Source organism: Ceratotherium simum, chromosome 17 (assembly GCF_057802395.1).
Source record: "Ceratotherium simum simum isolate JZ-2026a chromosome 17, ASM5780239v1, whole genome shotgun sequence".
NCBI lineage: Eukaryota > Metazoa > Chordata > Mammalia > Perissodactyla > Rhinocerotidae > Ceratotherium > Ceratotherium simum.
Genome location: NC_141916.1, coordinates 34,039,073 through 34,055,609, shown reverse-complemented (window position 1 = coordinate 34,055,609; position 16,537 = coordinate 34,039,073). Strand labels below are relative to the sequence as shown.

Below are 16,537 nucleotides of genomic sequence, written 5' to 3'. Positions count from 1 at the left end.
TTCTTTTCTCTGAACTGTAAAACTCAGACTCTGAGGAAGGAAAGCAGAGATGTAAGAACCAGTGACATTTGGGAAAATAACATTTTAAGATGTCTATCATAATTCTAATTAGTGTGCAATACAGTATCAAAATAGAAGGCTGGTTTTGATTTTATCTTTAAGTTCTAGTTAATCAGCTTTGGGGAAACTTGATATATGAGAATTTAGATTTTATACCAAGGATAAATTATTAGGGACTAGAATGATTTGCTTTATTATTTTCAAAATATTTTTTTGACAAGATAACATAAGTATGCAATACAAAATTCAAAAGATATGGAAGTAGGCATAGTAAAAATTAAATTTTGCTCTCATTGCTGTTTGGGGATCAGTCCCCTTCTATTCCTTAGGCTTTATTGTTTCCAGAGGTGGGATAACTTACTTAACAGTGTCATATCTCTGATTTACAGTGAATTGATTGTCAAATTGCTCTATAGCAATAAGAAAGGAACCATGAGGAATAATACGTATACAGTCTGATTTAGTCCATGTGATCAAAAGGACCAAGTTAAAAGGTTATCCTATTTTGGTGTGTTAGCCGGATATTCATGTAGGATATTCAAATTTTTTTGGTAATTAATCCATTGTAACAACATAATGTGGGCTAATGTTCAGCCAGCAAGCACTACTTTGTGCCATCTTATAATAATGAAATACTTCCATACCAGTTAGTTTATTAAAAATTTCTCTGAGCCACTTTGATGACTTTGTCCCTTCCTATGGGGCTTCCCCCTAACTCCACACAGTCAAGCTAGAGCTTGGCACTCTAGGGGTCCTTTGGCTGTGCTCCATTGCTCAGAATGGCACTTCTGATTGGTGCCCAACCAATGGATTTTGAATGTTTTACATATCACCCCTAACATAATCACTTCTGTAATACACTGTTAACTTTTAGCTGGAAAAGACCCCAGTTGAACTATCTTACGTTGTCATTTAAGTTCACAATGTTATTCTCTTTATAATCAAAATGAAAACATAAAGGAAAATTTAATCTTTGTCAATGTTTCTTCTAATAAAATTAATTTAAATGAAACCTCTAATTTCTCTCAGTGTTGATGGCTTTTCAGTGTGAAAAAAGTTCTTTTCTAATCTTGGAGATATATATTTGATGAGTGGATATCAATTAATTTGGAAGAAAATTCTTCACTTTAATGGTCTTAAATCTAGTAATTTAAAAATTAATGTTGATGCTAACTTGAATCCACATAGCATGAATTTCATTTATCATGAAAAAGTAAGGAATTTAGTTCTCAAAAATCAGCAAATGGTTCGAACAATCCTATTTTGAAATATCATCAATATAAAGAATTAACTCATAAGTTCATAGAATTCTTTCATCATTGGCAGAGAAGAAACTCTATTGTACTCCCCATTTATTAGATAAGGAATCACAATGGCTTGATCAGACACATATAAGCAGAAGAGGTGTTTTAAATAAGAGCCAGGTCACTCAAAGCTTGATGCAGGGCTCTATTCAACAAATTATCCTGACTCCTTGGAACATTAATGCATGTGTATTTAAGCCAAATATTTCTGACATCTAGATGGGTTTCTTTCTTTCCGTGGTCTCTGATATTTCAGAAAATGAGATGCTTAGGTCTTTAGTTTTTAATAACCAGGTGCTTCATTTAATCCTATGAAAGATTCTGAAGAGATTCTTTTAGTCAGAATTCTTTTTTTATTTTCCTTCCTTCCTTTCTTTCTTTTTTCTTTTTTTTAAATTGAAACTGTAGCTCTCATTCAAGTCATGAGGAACAATATTGTGGCATCTGAAGGAGAGGCATATCCATATGGCAGCTTTTCAGAAGTTTAAAGTATCTGGAAGGCGGACATGCAGAGTCTCTGTGCTGAACTTAATTTTAGAAGCTTCTTAATTTTAATGTGTTGTCCATGGCACAAAAGAAATTTTCACTGGGAGACTTTTGTGGTGTTTGAGGTAACAACTCTTATGTTACTAGAATCCCTTAACAACAAGGCCAACAGGAATGATTCCCTCTGTCCTGAAGATTTTCTTTGGCTTTCACAGCCTCCAAAGCACATTATAGCATAGCTAGACTATATTGAATTTCCATGTTTAGACCTACACCCATAATTTAACATTTTTCTTTTTGAATTGTGTATACCATTGCACTGTAATTCAAAAACATAAGAAAAACCTGAGGATCACTGCAGTTGCAAATGCTCGAGATCTGTAACGGTAAATTTTCAGCAGCCTAGCTACTTCTGAAAAGTAGTAGTTTCATGACCTCTTTACTTCTCATTTTTTAAATTAAGGAAAAAGGAAGAGAGAAATCTTGTTTTTTAATCCATTTTTTCCATAATTTTAGGTAATAGCTTCTGTCCTACTTTCTAAAAAGACGTATGACCAAATCCATCACTATCACTCCTCCGACATCTGGAGTTTACTCTTGAGAAATGTACACCTTCATTCTCCCCAAGGGCTGAACTTCAGGGTCTGAATGTTGCCTTACTTCTGCCACCCTGGCTAGCAGGAGACCGTGAACCTAAACTTGAATTTGGCACCAATTTTGAGTACATGAAAGCCTTACGTCCAGATCAAAATCTTTCTTCTAGAGAATTGTACTCCTTAGTCCTTTTTACCTTGTACTTTTTTTTTATAATTATATTTATTTATTATTTATTTTCCCCCAAAGCCCCAGTAGATAGTTGTATGTCATAGTTGCACGTCCTTCTAGTTGCTGTATGTGGGACGCAGCCTCAGCATGGCCGGAGAAGCAGTGCGTCGGTGCACGCCCGGGATCCGAACCCGGGCCACCAGCAGCGGAGCATGCGCTCTTAACCGCTAAGCCATGAGGCCGGCCCTACCTTGTACTTTTAAATCACTTCTCAATGATAGGTTTTAATCACATTATTTCTTTTTGTATCCCAGCAAAATTTTCTAAAATGTCTAAATATCGTTTTCAGAGATAACCTAATGTTTCTCTTCTAACACAACCACATCTGTACCTTAATTGGTTTACTCACTGATCAATGGTCTTTAAAAAAATACATATATATGTGTATGATATATCAGTTTGTATGTTTGTATAATATATGATATATCAAACTATCCATTTCTCCTCCTGAACTACAAGCCAACAAAGCTATAGATTGACGTTTTAGATGCCAAAATTGGCAAAAGATGTCTTTGATTAGCCAAGAGTCATTGAACGTTAAGACTAGTTGGAAACCAGTAGCAACATTCAGAGCCAAAGCTAGTCAGCTGCCATCATTTGGACACTATGTCTTCATTTTCATAGTCTTCGTTGCCAGTCTATTTGTGATAAAATGGAGAATGTAAGTATTGAAGAACTGCATGCTAATAGACAAAGGGTCCAGATGACATTCAAGTGTGTATTACTTGCCAGATATACTTGTAGTATATACTACATCTGTGGTACTTTTCTGTGAGAACATGAAAAACACTCAGCTAGTTCTTATTAGGATTAACTCCTTCATTACCAGAGAGAATAATTGCATTACTCTTAAATCTACTGAATAAAAATGTGCTCTTGCATGGTGCATTAGTTATGAGTTTCTAATTTGCTTGTATATGTGTAGCCCACAAAAATCAGTGCTACATTTTTTTTTTCTTTTTTTGGTGAGGAAGATTAGCGCTGAGCTAATATCCATTTCCAGTCCTCCTCTTTTTGCTGAGGAAGATTGGCCCGGGGCTAACATCCGTGCCTGTCTTCCTCTACTTTATATGTGGGATGCCTACCACAGCATGGCTTGATAAGTGGTGCGTAGGTCCGTGCCCAGATCCAAACCTGTGAACCCCAGGCTGCCAAAGTGGAGCACGCAAGCTTAACCACTTCGCTACCGGGCCACCCCAGTGCTACATATTTTTATTCTCACAAAATGTCCATTGATGGAGAAAGTTTTGATAGTATTTGTGTGCTTTTGGTACTTTGCAACACTGTTTGAAGGTATTAAAAAATGTCAGATTATAGAAACTTTCTTGTTTAAAGCCTTTAGGAGTTTCTCATTGCAGTTAGAATAGAATTAAAATGCCTTTCCATGGTTCTATGTGATTCTGGTCCTCGACTACTTTTCTGATCTCTGATTCACGTTTTTTTTTATTGTGGTAACATTGGTTTATAACATTGTATAAGTTTCATGTGTACATCATTATATTTCAGTTTCTGTGTAGACTACATCATGTTCACCACCCAAAGACTAATTACCATCCATCACCATACACATGTGCCCTTTTACTCCTCTCACCCCCTGCCCCCTTCCCCTCTGGTAACCATAGGGCTCCGTAAGAAGTTTAACCCGTTTAAGGATAAAAAGAAGTCTGGTGTAGCTGTAGTGTCTGGTGGAATTCCTTGGATCATATGATCTACGCTGGCCTTTTTTCTAGTTCTTCAACTCATCAGCTTTATTCCCACCCTAGGACTTGGCACTTTTTCCTTTGATGGAAATCTCCTTCCCACAGACTTTATATATGACTGAATTTTTTTCACTTGTGATACCTCAACTCTATTTGCACTTCTCCAGAGAACTCTTTCTTGACTATCCTCTCTGAAAATTTTCTCCTCCATTATTATTTTCTTTTTTATCCCATTTTATTTTCTTCATAGCCATCAGAAATGGCTTCTTTGTAGTGTGCCTCCCAAACTTCCTTGTCCTCTCTACCCTCTCCGTCCCCTTGCCAATAACGTAAGCTCAGGAGAGTCAGGCTCATATTTGCTTTGTTCATTCTGTATCCCCAGTGCCTAGAACAGTACCTGGACTAAAGTATGCATCCAGTAAATATTAGTTTAATAAATGAAGAATGGACTAATAATTAAGTGGCTGATAAAAATAGAATAAGTGCTTAGTTTATGAAGAGAAATCTACTTTACTGGGCTAGAACAGCTAAAACAAACAGGGAATTGCGTGGGTGGATCTGAATCCAGTTCTTTGTTCCACTGAGTCTTGTCATGTGATTTCAGGCACATTTCCTCACTTCAGTGTCTGTTTCTTTATCTGTAAAACAGATATGTGGAGCTCATGGGAAAAGATGGATGAATGATTCAGTAAAATGACTGACATTCATCATTTTTTCAAATGTATCTTAAAGTAGGCTCTCCTTTTGAATAACAAACTTGCTTGTAGTATGGAAATTTTGAGGGAATATTATAAGACATGCTAACAGTTTAATAGCTTTACAGAATTCAGAGTAATGTTATGCTGAAAAACTTGCACCAGAAAAAACATGAAAGTATCCTTTCAGAGTTTTAACTTACCCATTTTGCAGATGCCTTTTCGTTTTGCTTATTTTATTTTTAGTGAAAAATTGGGGAAGATCTGAAATAGATTTTTGAAAAGCCAACTGTGATACTTTTCCAAGAAAGATGAAATTGTGCTTGATTTCGAATGACCCTTTACAATAATTAATTTGCCTGTACTCCTGGGACAATCGGCTGTAGTTTGGGTTGCAGTAGTCCACTTGGACTGTACTTCTCTGCTCGCTTAAATACCAGCGTATATTCAGTTCCATTCAAAATAAGTGTCTACTGCTTATGAGTGTTGGTTGGGGTGGGGTGGTTTTCGACTTAATATCTTTGTTTTCTATGTGTCTAATAATTGTAGAATTTATAACATACTTTTCCTTCTGAGGAGTTTGTAGTCCTTCACACACTCTGTTTTATTTACTCAAAATTTATCCTGTGGAGTAGAAAGAATGGACATTTCTAGGCTAAAATAATAACTTTAAAAATTGAGATCCTCGGGGGCTGGCCAGGTGGTGCAAGCGGTTAAGTGCGTGTGCTCCGCTTCGGCGGCCTGGGGTCGGCAGGTTCAGATCCCGGGCGCGCACCGACTCACTGCTTGTCAGGCCATGCTGTGGCGGCATCCCATATAAAGTGGAGGAAGATGGGCATGGATGTTAGCTCAGGGCCAATCTTCCTCGGCAAAAAAAGAGGAAGATCAGCATTGGATGTTAGCTCAGGGCTGATCTTCCTCACAAAAATAACAAAATTGAGATCCTAGGTAGGGATTAAATATACTCAGCAACAAATTTGCTAACTGAACTTGGTAGTTATAGTTTGAAGCAGAGTGAAATATTGGTGCTGTTTATACTATGATTTTTAAAAATATCTTAATTTTAATACAAGGATCTTAATCTTAATACAAGGATCATCACTCACCAAATAGCTATTGCATGTGTCTACTATGTATGTACCAGGAACTCTGTAAGAAGCTGTGTGTGATGTATAAAGATGAGTAAGATATAGTTCCTGTACTAAAGGAACTCACAGTCTTGTTCACACCTTTAATATGATTCTTGAAGAAGTAACTAGTTTTCCTCAAGCTCAGCGAGTTAAATCCCCTGGGATAATACAGAAAATGTCTAATAGAACTGAGGCTAAAACTTGAATTTGTTGAAAATTAACAAAACATTCCTTGCCTTTGATAGCATATTTTTCGTTATAGAATGTTTGTATACGTCTTTGTTTTTCTGCCTCTACATGTCATGAGAGTCTTAATGCTTTATATGTGTTGAGAATAGTTTAAAATAGCTTATAAAGGAAGTAATTCTTTTGTATATCTTTTCATAGTATTGTAAAAGCCCAAGAGAAGGCTTCTATGTGTCTTGGTAACTGAGAAGACAATTACAGAGGGAAAAAAAAATTGCAGGGAAATGTTAAGATTAATATTCATTTTTATACTTACAATAGACAAGAAATTTAAAGACAATTATTATGATATGTTACATTGGAAAATAAATATCTAGTTATATAATGATATGTCAAGCCATAAAAGCAGGTGGCTAGTACCAATGTGTATATTTGTAAGTATGTCCGTAATGGTTAATATTCTAGTTGTAAGGATAGTTTTTAGAAATTACCTCCTTTGTTTGGACTATGCATTTATAATCCCATTGTTGAGTTTGTTAGTGCCATCAAGTCAATTCTGACTCCTAGCGACCCTGTGTACAGCAGAGTGGAACACTGCCCGGTCTTTTTTTGCACCATCCTCTCACCTTCTGGTGCTGTATCAGACAATGCTCTGCTGCTATTCATAGGGTTTTCATGGCCAATTTTTCGGAAGTGGGTGGCCAGGTCCTTCTTCCTAGTCTGTGTAGTCTGGAAGCTCTGCTGAAACCTGTCCGCCATGGGTGACCTTGCTGGTATTTGAAATACTGGTGGCATAGCTTTCAGCATCACAGCAACATGCAGCTGCCACAATATGACAACCGACAGACGGATGATGTGGTTCCCTGACCAGGAAACGAACCCAGGCTGCAGCCATGTGAGCACTGTATTTTAACCGCTAGACCACCAGGGCTGGCTCATTGTTGAGTAGTATAGGCTAAATTTTTAACAATCTTGTTATGGCATACAAGGTTTTTTAATATGTGGCACCTGTCTACTTTTCTACCTTCCTGCCTTAGTATTTGTCTTCACTCTTAATTCCAGCTATTCTTATCTATTTAATGTTCCCTGTCTAGCCCTGAGCCTTACAGGCAGGCTTCGGGCATCTTTTCTTTCTCAGATACACTCCTTGCATATAACTATGGTGTATGATTATCTACAGAATGTTTCTCTTCAACAGTAGACTGAACTCAGTGACGACAGACTTTTTTTTTCCTTTTAATCGTTATGTTCCCACTACCTTCTTTCATGTCTCTTTTGTAGATAGGTGGATTTAAATAACTGAATGGGACTACAATGAGGGGTTTGAACTCCATGAAAGGCTTGCTACGTTTACATAGCTTTTCTCTATAGCTTTGTCTCTTACTTGACTCGTTATCCTATCTTCAAGTTGGAAGAAAATGAGGATATGGTGTACAAATCAATCAGTAGAGGAAAAAAAATACTATTCAATTGTCTTTCTTAATTATGGTGAGAAAATATTATTTTATTTCATTAATGTACAAACCTCCAAAGGATGTAATCTACTAAAAATCATAACTGGGTATTTAAACCATGGGATTATTTGGAACCATGGCAAATAGAGAAGTGAAAACAGTTCTTTCCATTAAGCAAAACAATTCTGTGATATCCCAAGTCCCAAAAAAGAATGACATTTTTCTCTCTACAAAAGATGCTGTGAATTTATTCAAGGGAATTGTCTATAACTATACTGTTCTTTAAATTTTCTGAAGTCCAACAAGTAGTATATTTTATCTTGCCAAAGGTAAATTAGAGCTTTACATTGTCTCGTCAAGGTTTAAGAGGTTAAATTTTGGTGCTTTATGTAAATTAATCATTTTGGAATCTTTAGAGGACGTATAATGTATAAATGAAGACCTAAAGCAGTTCTTTTAAGCAGTTCTTTATATTTTGATTAAACCTCAGTCAGAGCTTCAGTTTCCTTTACTTATTTACTAGTAATTCTGCAGCTTCAGAGTGAATGTTGAATTATAAGAGTAGTTCCATCATCAGACAGTCTAAAATTTTCAAAAGAAAGTTAATTATTTGAAAATTTGAGACTCATCTAGAGGTTTTAAAAATATTTTTCTCTCAGTTTTTAAAATACATGCATATTTATTTAACTTCTTAATGCATGTTGTTTCCAACCAAGTAAATCTATTTTCAAAACAGAGATTATTTAAGAGATTTGGCTTATTTTTCTTTTCTTGGAGAATGTGCCAAAGGTCTGTTTTCTATAAGACATGTGTCTGTTTCAACTTACTATTTTCATTATAAGTAGTTTATTATCCAGATAGGCCTTCAAAAATAGAATATTTGCTATAGGCCTTCAAAAATAGAATATTTGCTAAAGAGTTCTTATGTATATGGTTGAGTGCATATTTTAGAATGATTTAGGGTTTATAAATATCATATAAGATAATATTGACAACATGTTAAGTATAACGTACAATGCTTGAAAAAAAAAAAGGAAGAAAAAAGATGATAATATTCTAAGCATCTCCAGTAAGGAAGTGAGCGGGTGGAACATCTTCAAATGCTGATTTGACCTCTCTTAGAACAGTGCTAACGTCTTTACATTTAATTGACTGAGGTTCCAACATTTACACTACCACCTTAAGTTTGTCCAGTCTCCCAAATTTTATGACTTTTTATGAATACAGCCTTGAGATTCTGACTTCCACACTTTGACTTATACCTTTTCACATTAGGGGCGTGAACTTCCTGGGGGGTAGTTCTTTTATGTTTGAAATTGCTCAGAATTTCCATCTGCTTTTACTTGACTTGTGGTCTTGAAGATCATGCTTGGCCCATGGGATATTACAGTGTGCCGAGAGGATGTGGAGTTTTGTCAGCCAGTGAAATATGTCTGGTTTTTTTCTTTTTTTTCAGCAGCTTTCATACGCTCCTCATCCTGTGTGGTCTTTGCTAAACTGAATTTATATTTAACACAACTACTCACCCTCTTTATCATCTTCTATGACTTGGCCTTTTTAAGAAGGTGTGTAGAAGGAACATCTGAGCCAAAAACCTCTCGTTTTGGCAATAGGGAAACCTGTAACCGAAAGCTTCAAGTAGTGTTATATACGAATGTGCTTCAATATTCACAAATGTGTGTTTTATAATGCAGAAGAGTATCATATTTCAGATATGTACAACTGTCAAAAAAAATTCTCATGCCAACAGTAGACTCCAAGTTTTGTCTGTAATCCAAATGACATTTTTGCTTGTTTTTAGGCACTACTGCAGTCTTCAGTTAAGCAACAAGTAGAAGCTATTGAAAAACAGTACATTTCTGCAATTGAGAAACAAGCACACAAGTGTGAGGAGTTGTTAAATACTCAGGTAATAAAATTGCACATCCATTATATATTTATACTTTTCTCTGACTCTCCTCCCCTGAGAGCTCTATAACTGTTTATTCAGTTTCATGCCATTTACTTTCCTTGGTGTATTTTGGAGAAAAAAATATGCTTATGTAAACTCAGTGTTAAAGTTTGGGAATTTTATGATAGACTAAAAATAGGACTAAAGGCCTGAAATATGTGGTTCTCTCTAAAATTAAACATAATTCTTATGCTAATTTCTGGGTTGTAATATTATTGATCAAATAACTGAAGGAAAGAGATGACTATAAATGTATTATGGCATGTGAAATGATTTTTAGTGGTATAAGACTGATAAATAATATTTAAATTTTTTAAAGTACTTATTTATGTTTGAGTTACCTTTTGTTGCATATAGGCATTGGTTTCTATTTGAATTTTTCTATTGAATTTTGTTTCTTTTTTGATCTAATGTCTTAGAAGCCATTAAAAACATGATTAGCTGATTTACAGTATACAATCAGTTGAAGAGCAGTTATGGATTTGTCATAGTATAAATAATTTATGCAAGAAGTTCCCAGCAACATTTTTGAATAACATAAAACTTGGTAGATGAAAATAAAATCAACTTTATTTAAAGGACCTATTTTATATCATGGGAAGAAAATATACTAAGAATTAAGAAAACAGAATTAGATGTAGAATTTAAATGGAGATTTATAAATATGCCACCCATCCTCAAGATTAGGGTCAGTTCTATTAAATATTTTTCAATGTCATTTGAATAAATAGCTTAGAAGAGGAAATACACAGACAATTTTGTAAATTTGATAAAAAAATCATACTGTTTTGGGTGGTGAAATACCAGGTTGTCAGAGGTATGAAGTATATGACTTTGTAAATGGACAGAAAAATCACAGAGAAGAATTAAGGTCCTAGAACTGTGAAACTGCATAAGGCATGTGTTAGCCAGGACAGGCCAGGTTATGCCCTAAACTCTCTGGCTTCAGACTGCAAAGATTTATCTTACTCATGCTACATAAAATATTGAGGATTGTTTTGGGGCTTGGTCTCATGTTGTCCTCACCCTAGGAACTAGCCTGATAGTGTAGTTCCTATGTGGAACATTACCTGTTATCATTGCAGAGTGGAAACAAGCCCAGTCAGATTTCCTACCAGTAAGTCAGTATTCTGGACTGGAAATGACACTTCTACTTCCAATTTATGTCCACAATGCCCCACCCAGTCATAATGGGGCCCAGGTAGTGAGATCCTACTATGAACCTGGAAGAAAGAGAGCAGGAAATATTTGATAAACAGCACGAATATACCACAGTCAGCTCTTTCGGTTGCCAAATATTTGCAGTCTCCTTCTCATAGGCAAATTTGTTTATCCTGTCCCTGTGGGATAAAATCTGGAAATTTTATCTAGCTAGGGCCTCAAGCTCAAAAGTCCAGATCTCTGGGTGATAGATGGGGAGTGATGTGCTGCAGTCTCTACATTATCAAGTCCAGAAAAATGGTCCCTTTTGACCTGAAGAACTAGAAACTAAAATATGTGTTATTTACCCCGAACATGTCTAGTGTACAGTAGTGAGATAAAGGTAGAGTATTTACTGTAAACACTCTGAGTAGGAAAGATGAAGAACAGATGTGCGCAGCTATCATTAGTATCAGCAATTCTAAAATCTCAATGGACGGATCAAATAAGAATCTCTGCCGTGAGGGTAGGATTGCTCTTTGATTTACCATGATTCTCTTTTCAGGCTTTAGGGACAAGGTCTCTAGTCCATTATTCTTTATGATCTTGTTGATTTAAAATTTTTCAATATCTTTGTTGGCTATATCTAATGTGAGTATTTGAGATTATACCATTTCTCAGCCTGCTTCCTGTCTATGGAAAATTGGGAGCGATGGGTCGTTTTAGGTAGCAAATAGCCACAGTTCAGAGTAATGTTTCTTCTGGCTTTTTATCTGTCTGATTACAATCATATCCATTTGTCAAAGGCAAACCCACAGTTATTTTAGAGACCTACTTCCTAGATATAATGTATATGCTTTCTACCCTCGTGCTTGCCTGTCTGTGTGTCTTTTTCTGATTAAAGATAACTTCATTTATCAAACTTGAGTTGAAGAAATCCCAATGGTCTCTTTTCCCCAAACCATTTGGTCCCAATGAAAGTATATACAGGCTGGTCACAGCCTATTGGATCTTTGCTTAGAGACACTTTAATCAATTGAATCTTTAACAGTGGGTGTGACTAACATATTCTTGATTTAATACTTACTGCAAGGCTGAATTTAGTTTGTCTTTGTTGCTCAAAGGTCTTTTTAATTGTTTCTTTTATAAGTTGAGCTTGGGAAGGTGGTTATCCCTACAAGTCTCCACCTTTTTGAACTTTTTCTATTACCTGTAATTTGATGCTTGTGAATTGTCTTTTTTCTTGTGAAAACAATGCTGAACTTGTGTTTTTTTATAATGCCTTGTCAAAAATAGTCAATAGCAGGGGCCGGCCCGGTGGCGCAAGCGGTTGGGTGCGCGCGCTCCACTGCGGCGGCCCGGGGTTCGCTGGTTCGGATCCCGGGTGTGCACCGACGCACTGCTTTGGCGAGCCATGCTGTGGCGGCGACCCATATAAAGTGGAGGAGGATGGGCACGGATGTTAGCCCAGGGCCGTCAATAGCAGACTAATAAATGAATTCAGCAAAGTTGCAGATTAAAAGATTAACACACAAAAGTCAGTTGTGTTTCTATAGTCCCTCAATGAACAATCAAAAAGGAAATTAAGAAAGCAATTAAATTTACAGTAGTAGCTTAAAGAATAAAATACCTAGGAATAAACTTAGCCAAGGGGATGAAAAAATTATACACTAAAATCTACAAAACATTGCTGAAAGAAATAAAAAATAACCTAAATAAATAGAAAGATGCTCCGTGTTCATCAAGTGGCAATATTTGGTGAAGAGCACTCAAGACAACCACAGGACATTTAGAGGATCATAAGCAGTTCAGTATGATGAAATGCAGTTAAAAAAACCAGACACTAAAAGAGGATATGATTAGTAGGTAAAATCATGTAAAGTGTAAAAATGATGATCCCACACTTATTTTTCAAATCATATTTCCTGTGATGCCATTTGAAATATGAAATAAGTAAATTGATTTCAACAAAAGTAATAGCTGGATGGTTCCTTAGGAATAATTTAGTTCAACCTTTTGTGTGTGTGTCTTTCTCTTTTTTTTTTCAAATTAAGAATTTAAGAGAAAAGGAAATTAACACTAATGCCAAGTAGTTACAAACATGTGCTCTGAAGTCAGACTGTCTGAACTGATCCCTGGGTTTGTCACTTAACTCTGTTACTATGAAATGTCCCTTAACCTCTCTGTGCTTCATTTTTCTCATCTAGAAAATGAATACACGAGTAATTCCTACCTCATAAGATTGTTATGAATATTATATGACATCAGATTTGCATAGTACTTAGAATAGAGCTTAACCTATTCTAGGTGTTCAGTTGATGTTGTCTACGTTATTATCATCTTTGTTATTCTCGGCAAAGATCATTTGTCTGACTATTCTCGGAACCAGAGCTAAGACTCATGTTGTCTAATTTCCAGGCTATAGAGGAAAGGCTACTTATTTGTAGTTCATATTTTGTCGTGTGTTTGATAGAAAAAAAGTCAACCTTTAAATTTTTAAACATTTACCTTGGGGCCACTCATAGTATATGAGTGGTAGACCAACCTTTTCTCTCTCTCTCTCTCTCTTTCTTTCTTATTTAATGAGGGCTTTTGGTATGACTGGCACTCCACTGGATCCTATGCATATAACAGTGAGCAAGACATAGTCCTTCTAGTAATAAGGGAAGACAGATGATATGATTGCAAACTAGTGTGATAAGTTTTGTTCGAATAGTTATACGAGAGTATGTTAAAGGATATATAACTCCTTCATATTGGGTGAGGGAAGACTTATTGGGCTAATGATGAGTTCTCTCGGGGTTCATGGATCTAAGTGAGGTCAGAACTAAGAATTTAGCGTGAGAGAGGTAGATGGAATACTATATTCAAAATCCTTTAGATGAGAGAGTATAATTTAAATATGTCATGGGGGGGTAAGGCTATTTGAGACCTCCAAATGAAAGACCATTTTACGCCATAGAAAGGATGTTAAGGAGCTTGTCTGCTGCATTGTCTGACAGGAAATTGAGTGCTATTAAAAGACATTAACTAGAGAAGTGACATTTGTTCAGATTTGCGTTTTATAAATATTACTCTGGCTACAGTATAAAATAATGAATTGATGAGAGAGAGTATGGGAAGCACATACGTCGGTTAAATAGCTATTGTAGTTATCCAAGTGAGAATGATGGTGGCCTAAATTAAGGAGAGCTTTTGCTGGTTTTTGAGTGCTATTAAGGGAACAGACACTAGAGAATTTGTAAGAATACAAGAGAGGAAGTAAGTGTTGGTTGATAAAGGATGTATGCACACACACGACAAACACACATTTTATATACATAAATACGTATTTATTCATGAATATATTTTTGTGGATGGTAACCAGATTTTTGGTTTTGGCAATTCAGTGAAATAGGAAACTTAAGACATAGAGTATGGTTAGGGTTGAAAATTTTGTGTTTTGGACATGTTAAGTTTCTATTGTTTTTCATAATTTTTGGTTGTGAGAGGTTTTCATAAATTATAGATAAAGTTCTTTGCCATATATATACATTATAAATATTTTCTCACAATTTCTGGTTTCCTTTTCACTTTTCTTGATAGTATCTTTAGATGAATTTAATTTAATTTTCATGAATTCAAATTTATTTTTTCCTTTTATGAATCATGCTTTTTGTGTTGTATCTAAGAAGTCTTTGCCTAACCATAAGTCACAGAGATTTTCTCCTATATTTTCTTTAAAAATTTCTTTAAAATTTTCCTTAGGTTATGTATGTGATCCATTTTTTAATTAGTTTGGGGGTATGATGTAAGGAGATAGCACAAGTTCTTCCCCCTCCCCTTGACTCCCTCCCAGTGACCCCCGATATGGATTTATTCCAGCACCATTTATAAAAAAGAATATCCTTTCCTTCATTGTATTACATTAACATCCCTGGAGAAAATCATTTGACCATATGAGTGCAGATTTTGTTCTGTTGATCTAGTGTTTTTCAGCCTTGGCACTAGTGACATTTGGAGCTGAATATTCTTTGTTGAGGGGACTGTCCTGTGTGTTGTAGTATATTTAGCAGTCTCCTTCACTTCTACCCACTAGGTGCTAGTAGCGTGCCCTTAATTGTTATAACCAGAAATGTCTCCAGATATTGCTAAATGTCCTCTGAGAGGATGGGGGTAGTCAATAACCCCTGGATGAGGACCACTGCATTGATCTAGTTTTCTGTCTGTACACCAATACCATACTCTCTTGATTAGTGTAGCTTTATAGTAGGTCTTAAAATTATGTAGTGTAAGAACTCCAACTTCATTCTTCTTGAAAATGGTGTGACTAATCTAGGTAATATGCATTTCCTTATACATTTTAGAATCAGCTTGTCAATTTCCATAAAAAAGCCTATTGTGATTTTGACTGGAATTGCATAGTCTGTAGGTAAATTTAGAGAAAATTGCCATCTTAATAATATTGAGTCTTCCAGTGTCCATCAACATAGTGTTTTTCTCTATGTATTAGGTCCTATTTAATTTCTCTCAGTAACGTTTTATAGTTTTCAATATACAGGTCGCAGGCATACTTTGTTAAATTTATTTGTAGGTATTTCATTTTTAGGATGCTATTGTAAATGGAATTTAAAATTACGTTATCAGATTTTCTTTGCTAGTATATTAATGCGGTTGGTTTTTGTATATTGATATTCATCCTGAGATCTTGGTAAATTAACCTTTTACGTCTGTAGCTTTTTTGTCAGTTTTCTAGGATTTTCTTTGAACCTTATTATGTCATCTGGGAATTACTGAGTTTTACTACTTTGTCTGCAATTTCTGTGCCTTTCATTTCTTTTTCTTGCCCTCTTTCAACTGCTGGGACCTCCAGTGTAAGAGTCAGTAGACATGGTGACAGTTGGCATCTTGAGTTATTCCCAGTCTTAGAGAGAAAGCATTCATTCAGTCTTCCCTTAAGTGTTATGTTAATTATAGGTTTTCCATAGATGCCATTTATAAGGTTGAGGAAGTTATCTTCTATTACTGTTTTGTTGAGAGTTTTAAATCATGACTAAGTGTTTAGATTTTGTCAGTATATTTTTCTGCATCCATTGACATGATCATGTGTCTTTTTCTCTTTTATATTATTAATACTATATGTTATTTGATATTATATAGCAAACCACCTTTATGTTCGTGGGTTAAATCCTATTGTTAATGAGAAATTATCCTTTTTATATGTTGCTGGATTCAATGGCATAAAATTTTTTTGATGATTTTTATGTCTATGTTCATGATGAATATAGGTATATAGTTTTTTTCCCCCCTTGTGATATCTATTTCTATCAGAAATAGGTTTGAATAGGTTTGGTTATCAGAGTAATACTGGCCTCATAGATGAGTTGGGAATTATTCCTTCCTCCTCTGTTTTCTAAAAGGATTTTAATAGAATTAGTATTACTTCTTTCTTAAATGTTTGGTAGAATCCCCTGGAGAAGTTGTGTGGGTCTGTAATTTGCTTTGTGAAAAGGTTTTTAATTACTAATTTTCTATTTCTTCTTTAGTAGTTTTAGTAATTTGTGTCTTTCAAGGAACTTTTGCATTGCATCTAAGTTTTTAAACTTATTAGAAAACGTTATTAGAAA

At 35.3% G+C, this 16,537-nt stretch overlaps 1 protein-coding gene across 5 annotated transcripts in view; it reads left to right on the top strand.

Annotated features, from left to right (window-relative positions):
- CCDC91 (coiled-coil domain containing 91) overlaps nucleotides 1-16,537 on the top strand; it is a 361,285-nt gene that overhangs the window by 197,922 nt on the left and 146,826 nt on the right. For 4 of the 5 annotated variants that reach the window (XM_087442627.1, XM_087442625.1, XM_087442630.1 and 1 more), the window contains one exon: nucleotides 9,642-9,749. The exons of the other annotated variant lie outside the window; for it this stretch is intronic. In XM_087442627.1, coding sequence (XP_087298753.1) covers nucleotides 9,642-9,749 — 108 coding nt within the window. The remainder of the gene's footprint in view (nucleotides 1-9,641; nucleotides 9,750-16,537) is intronic. 5 annotated transcript variants of the gene reach the window in all.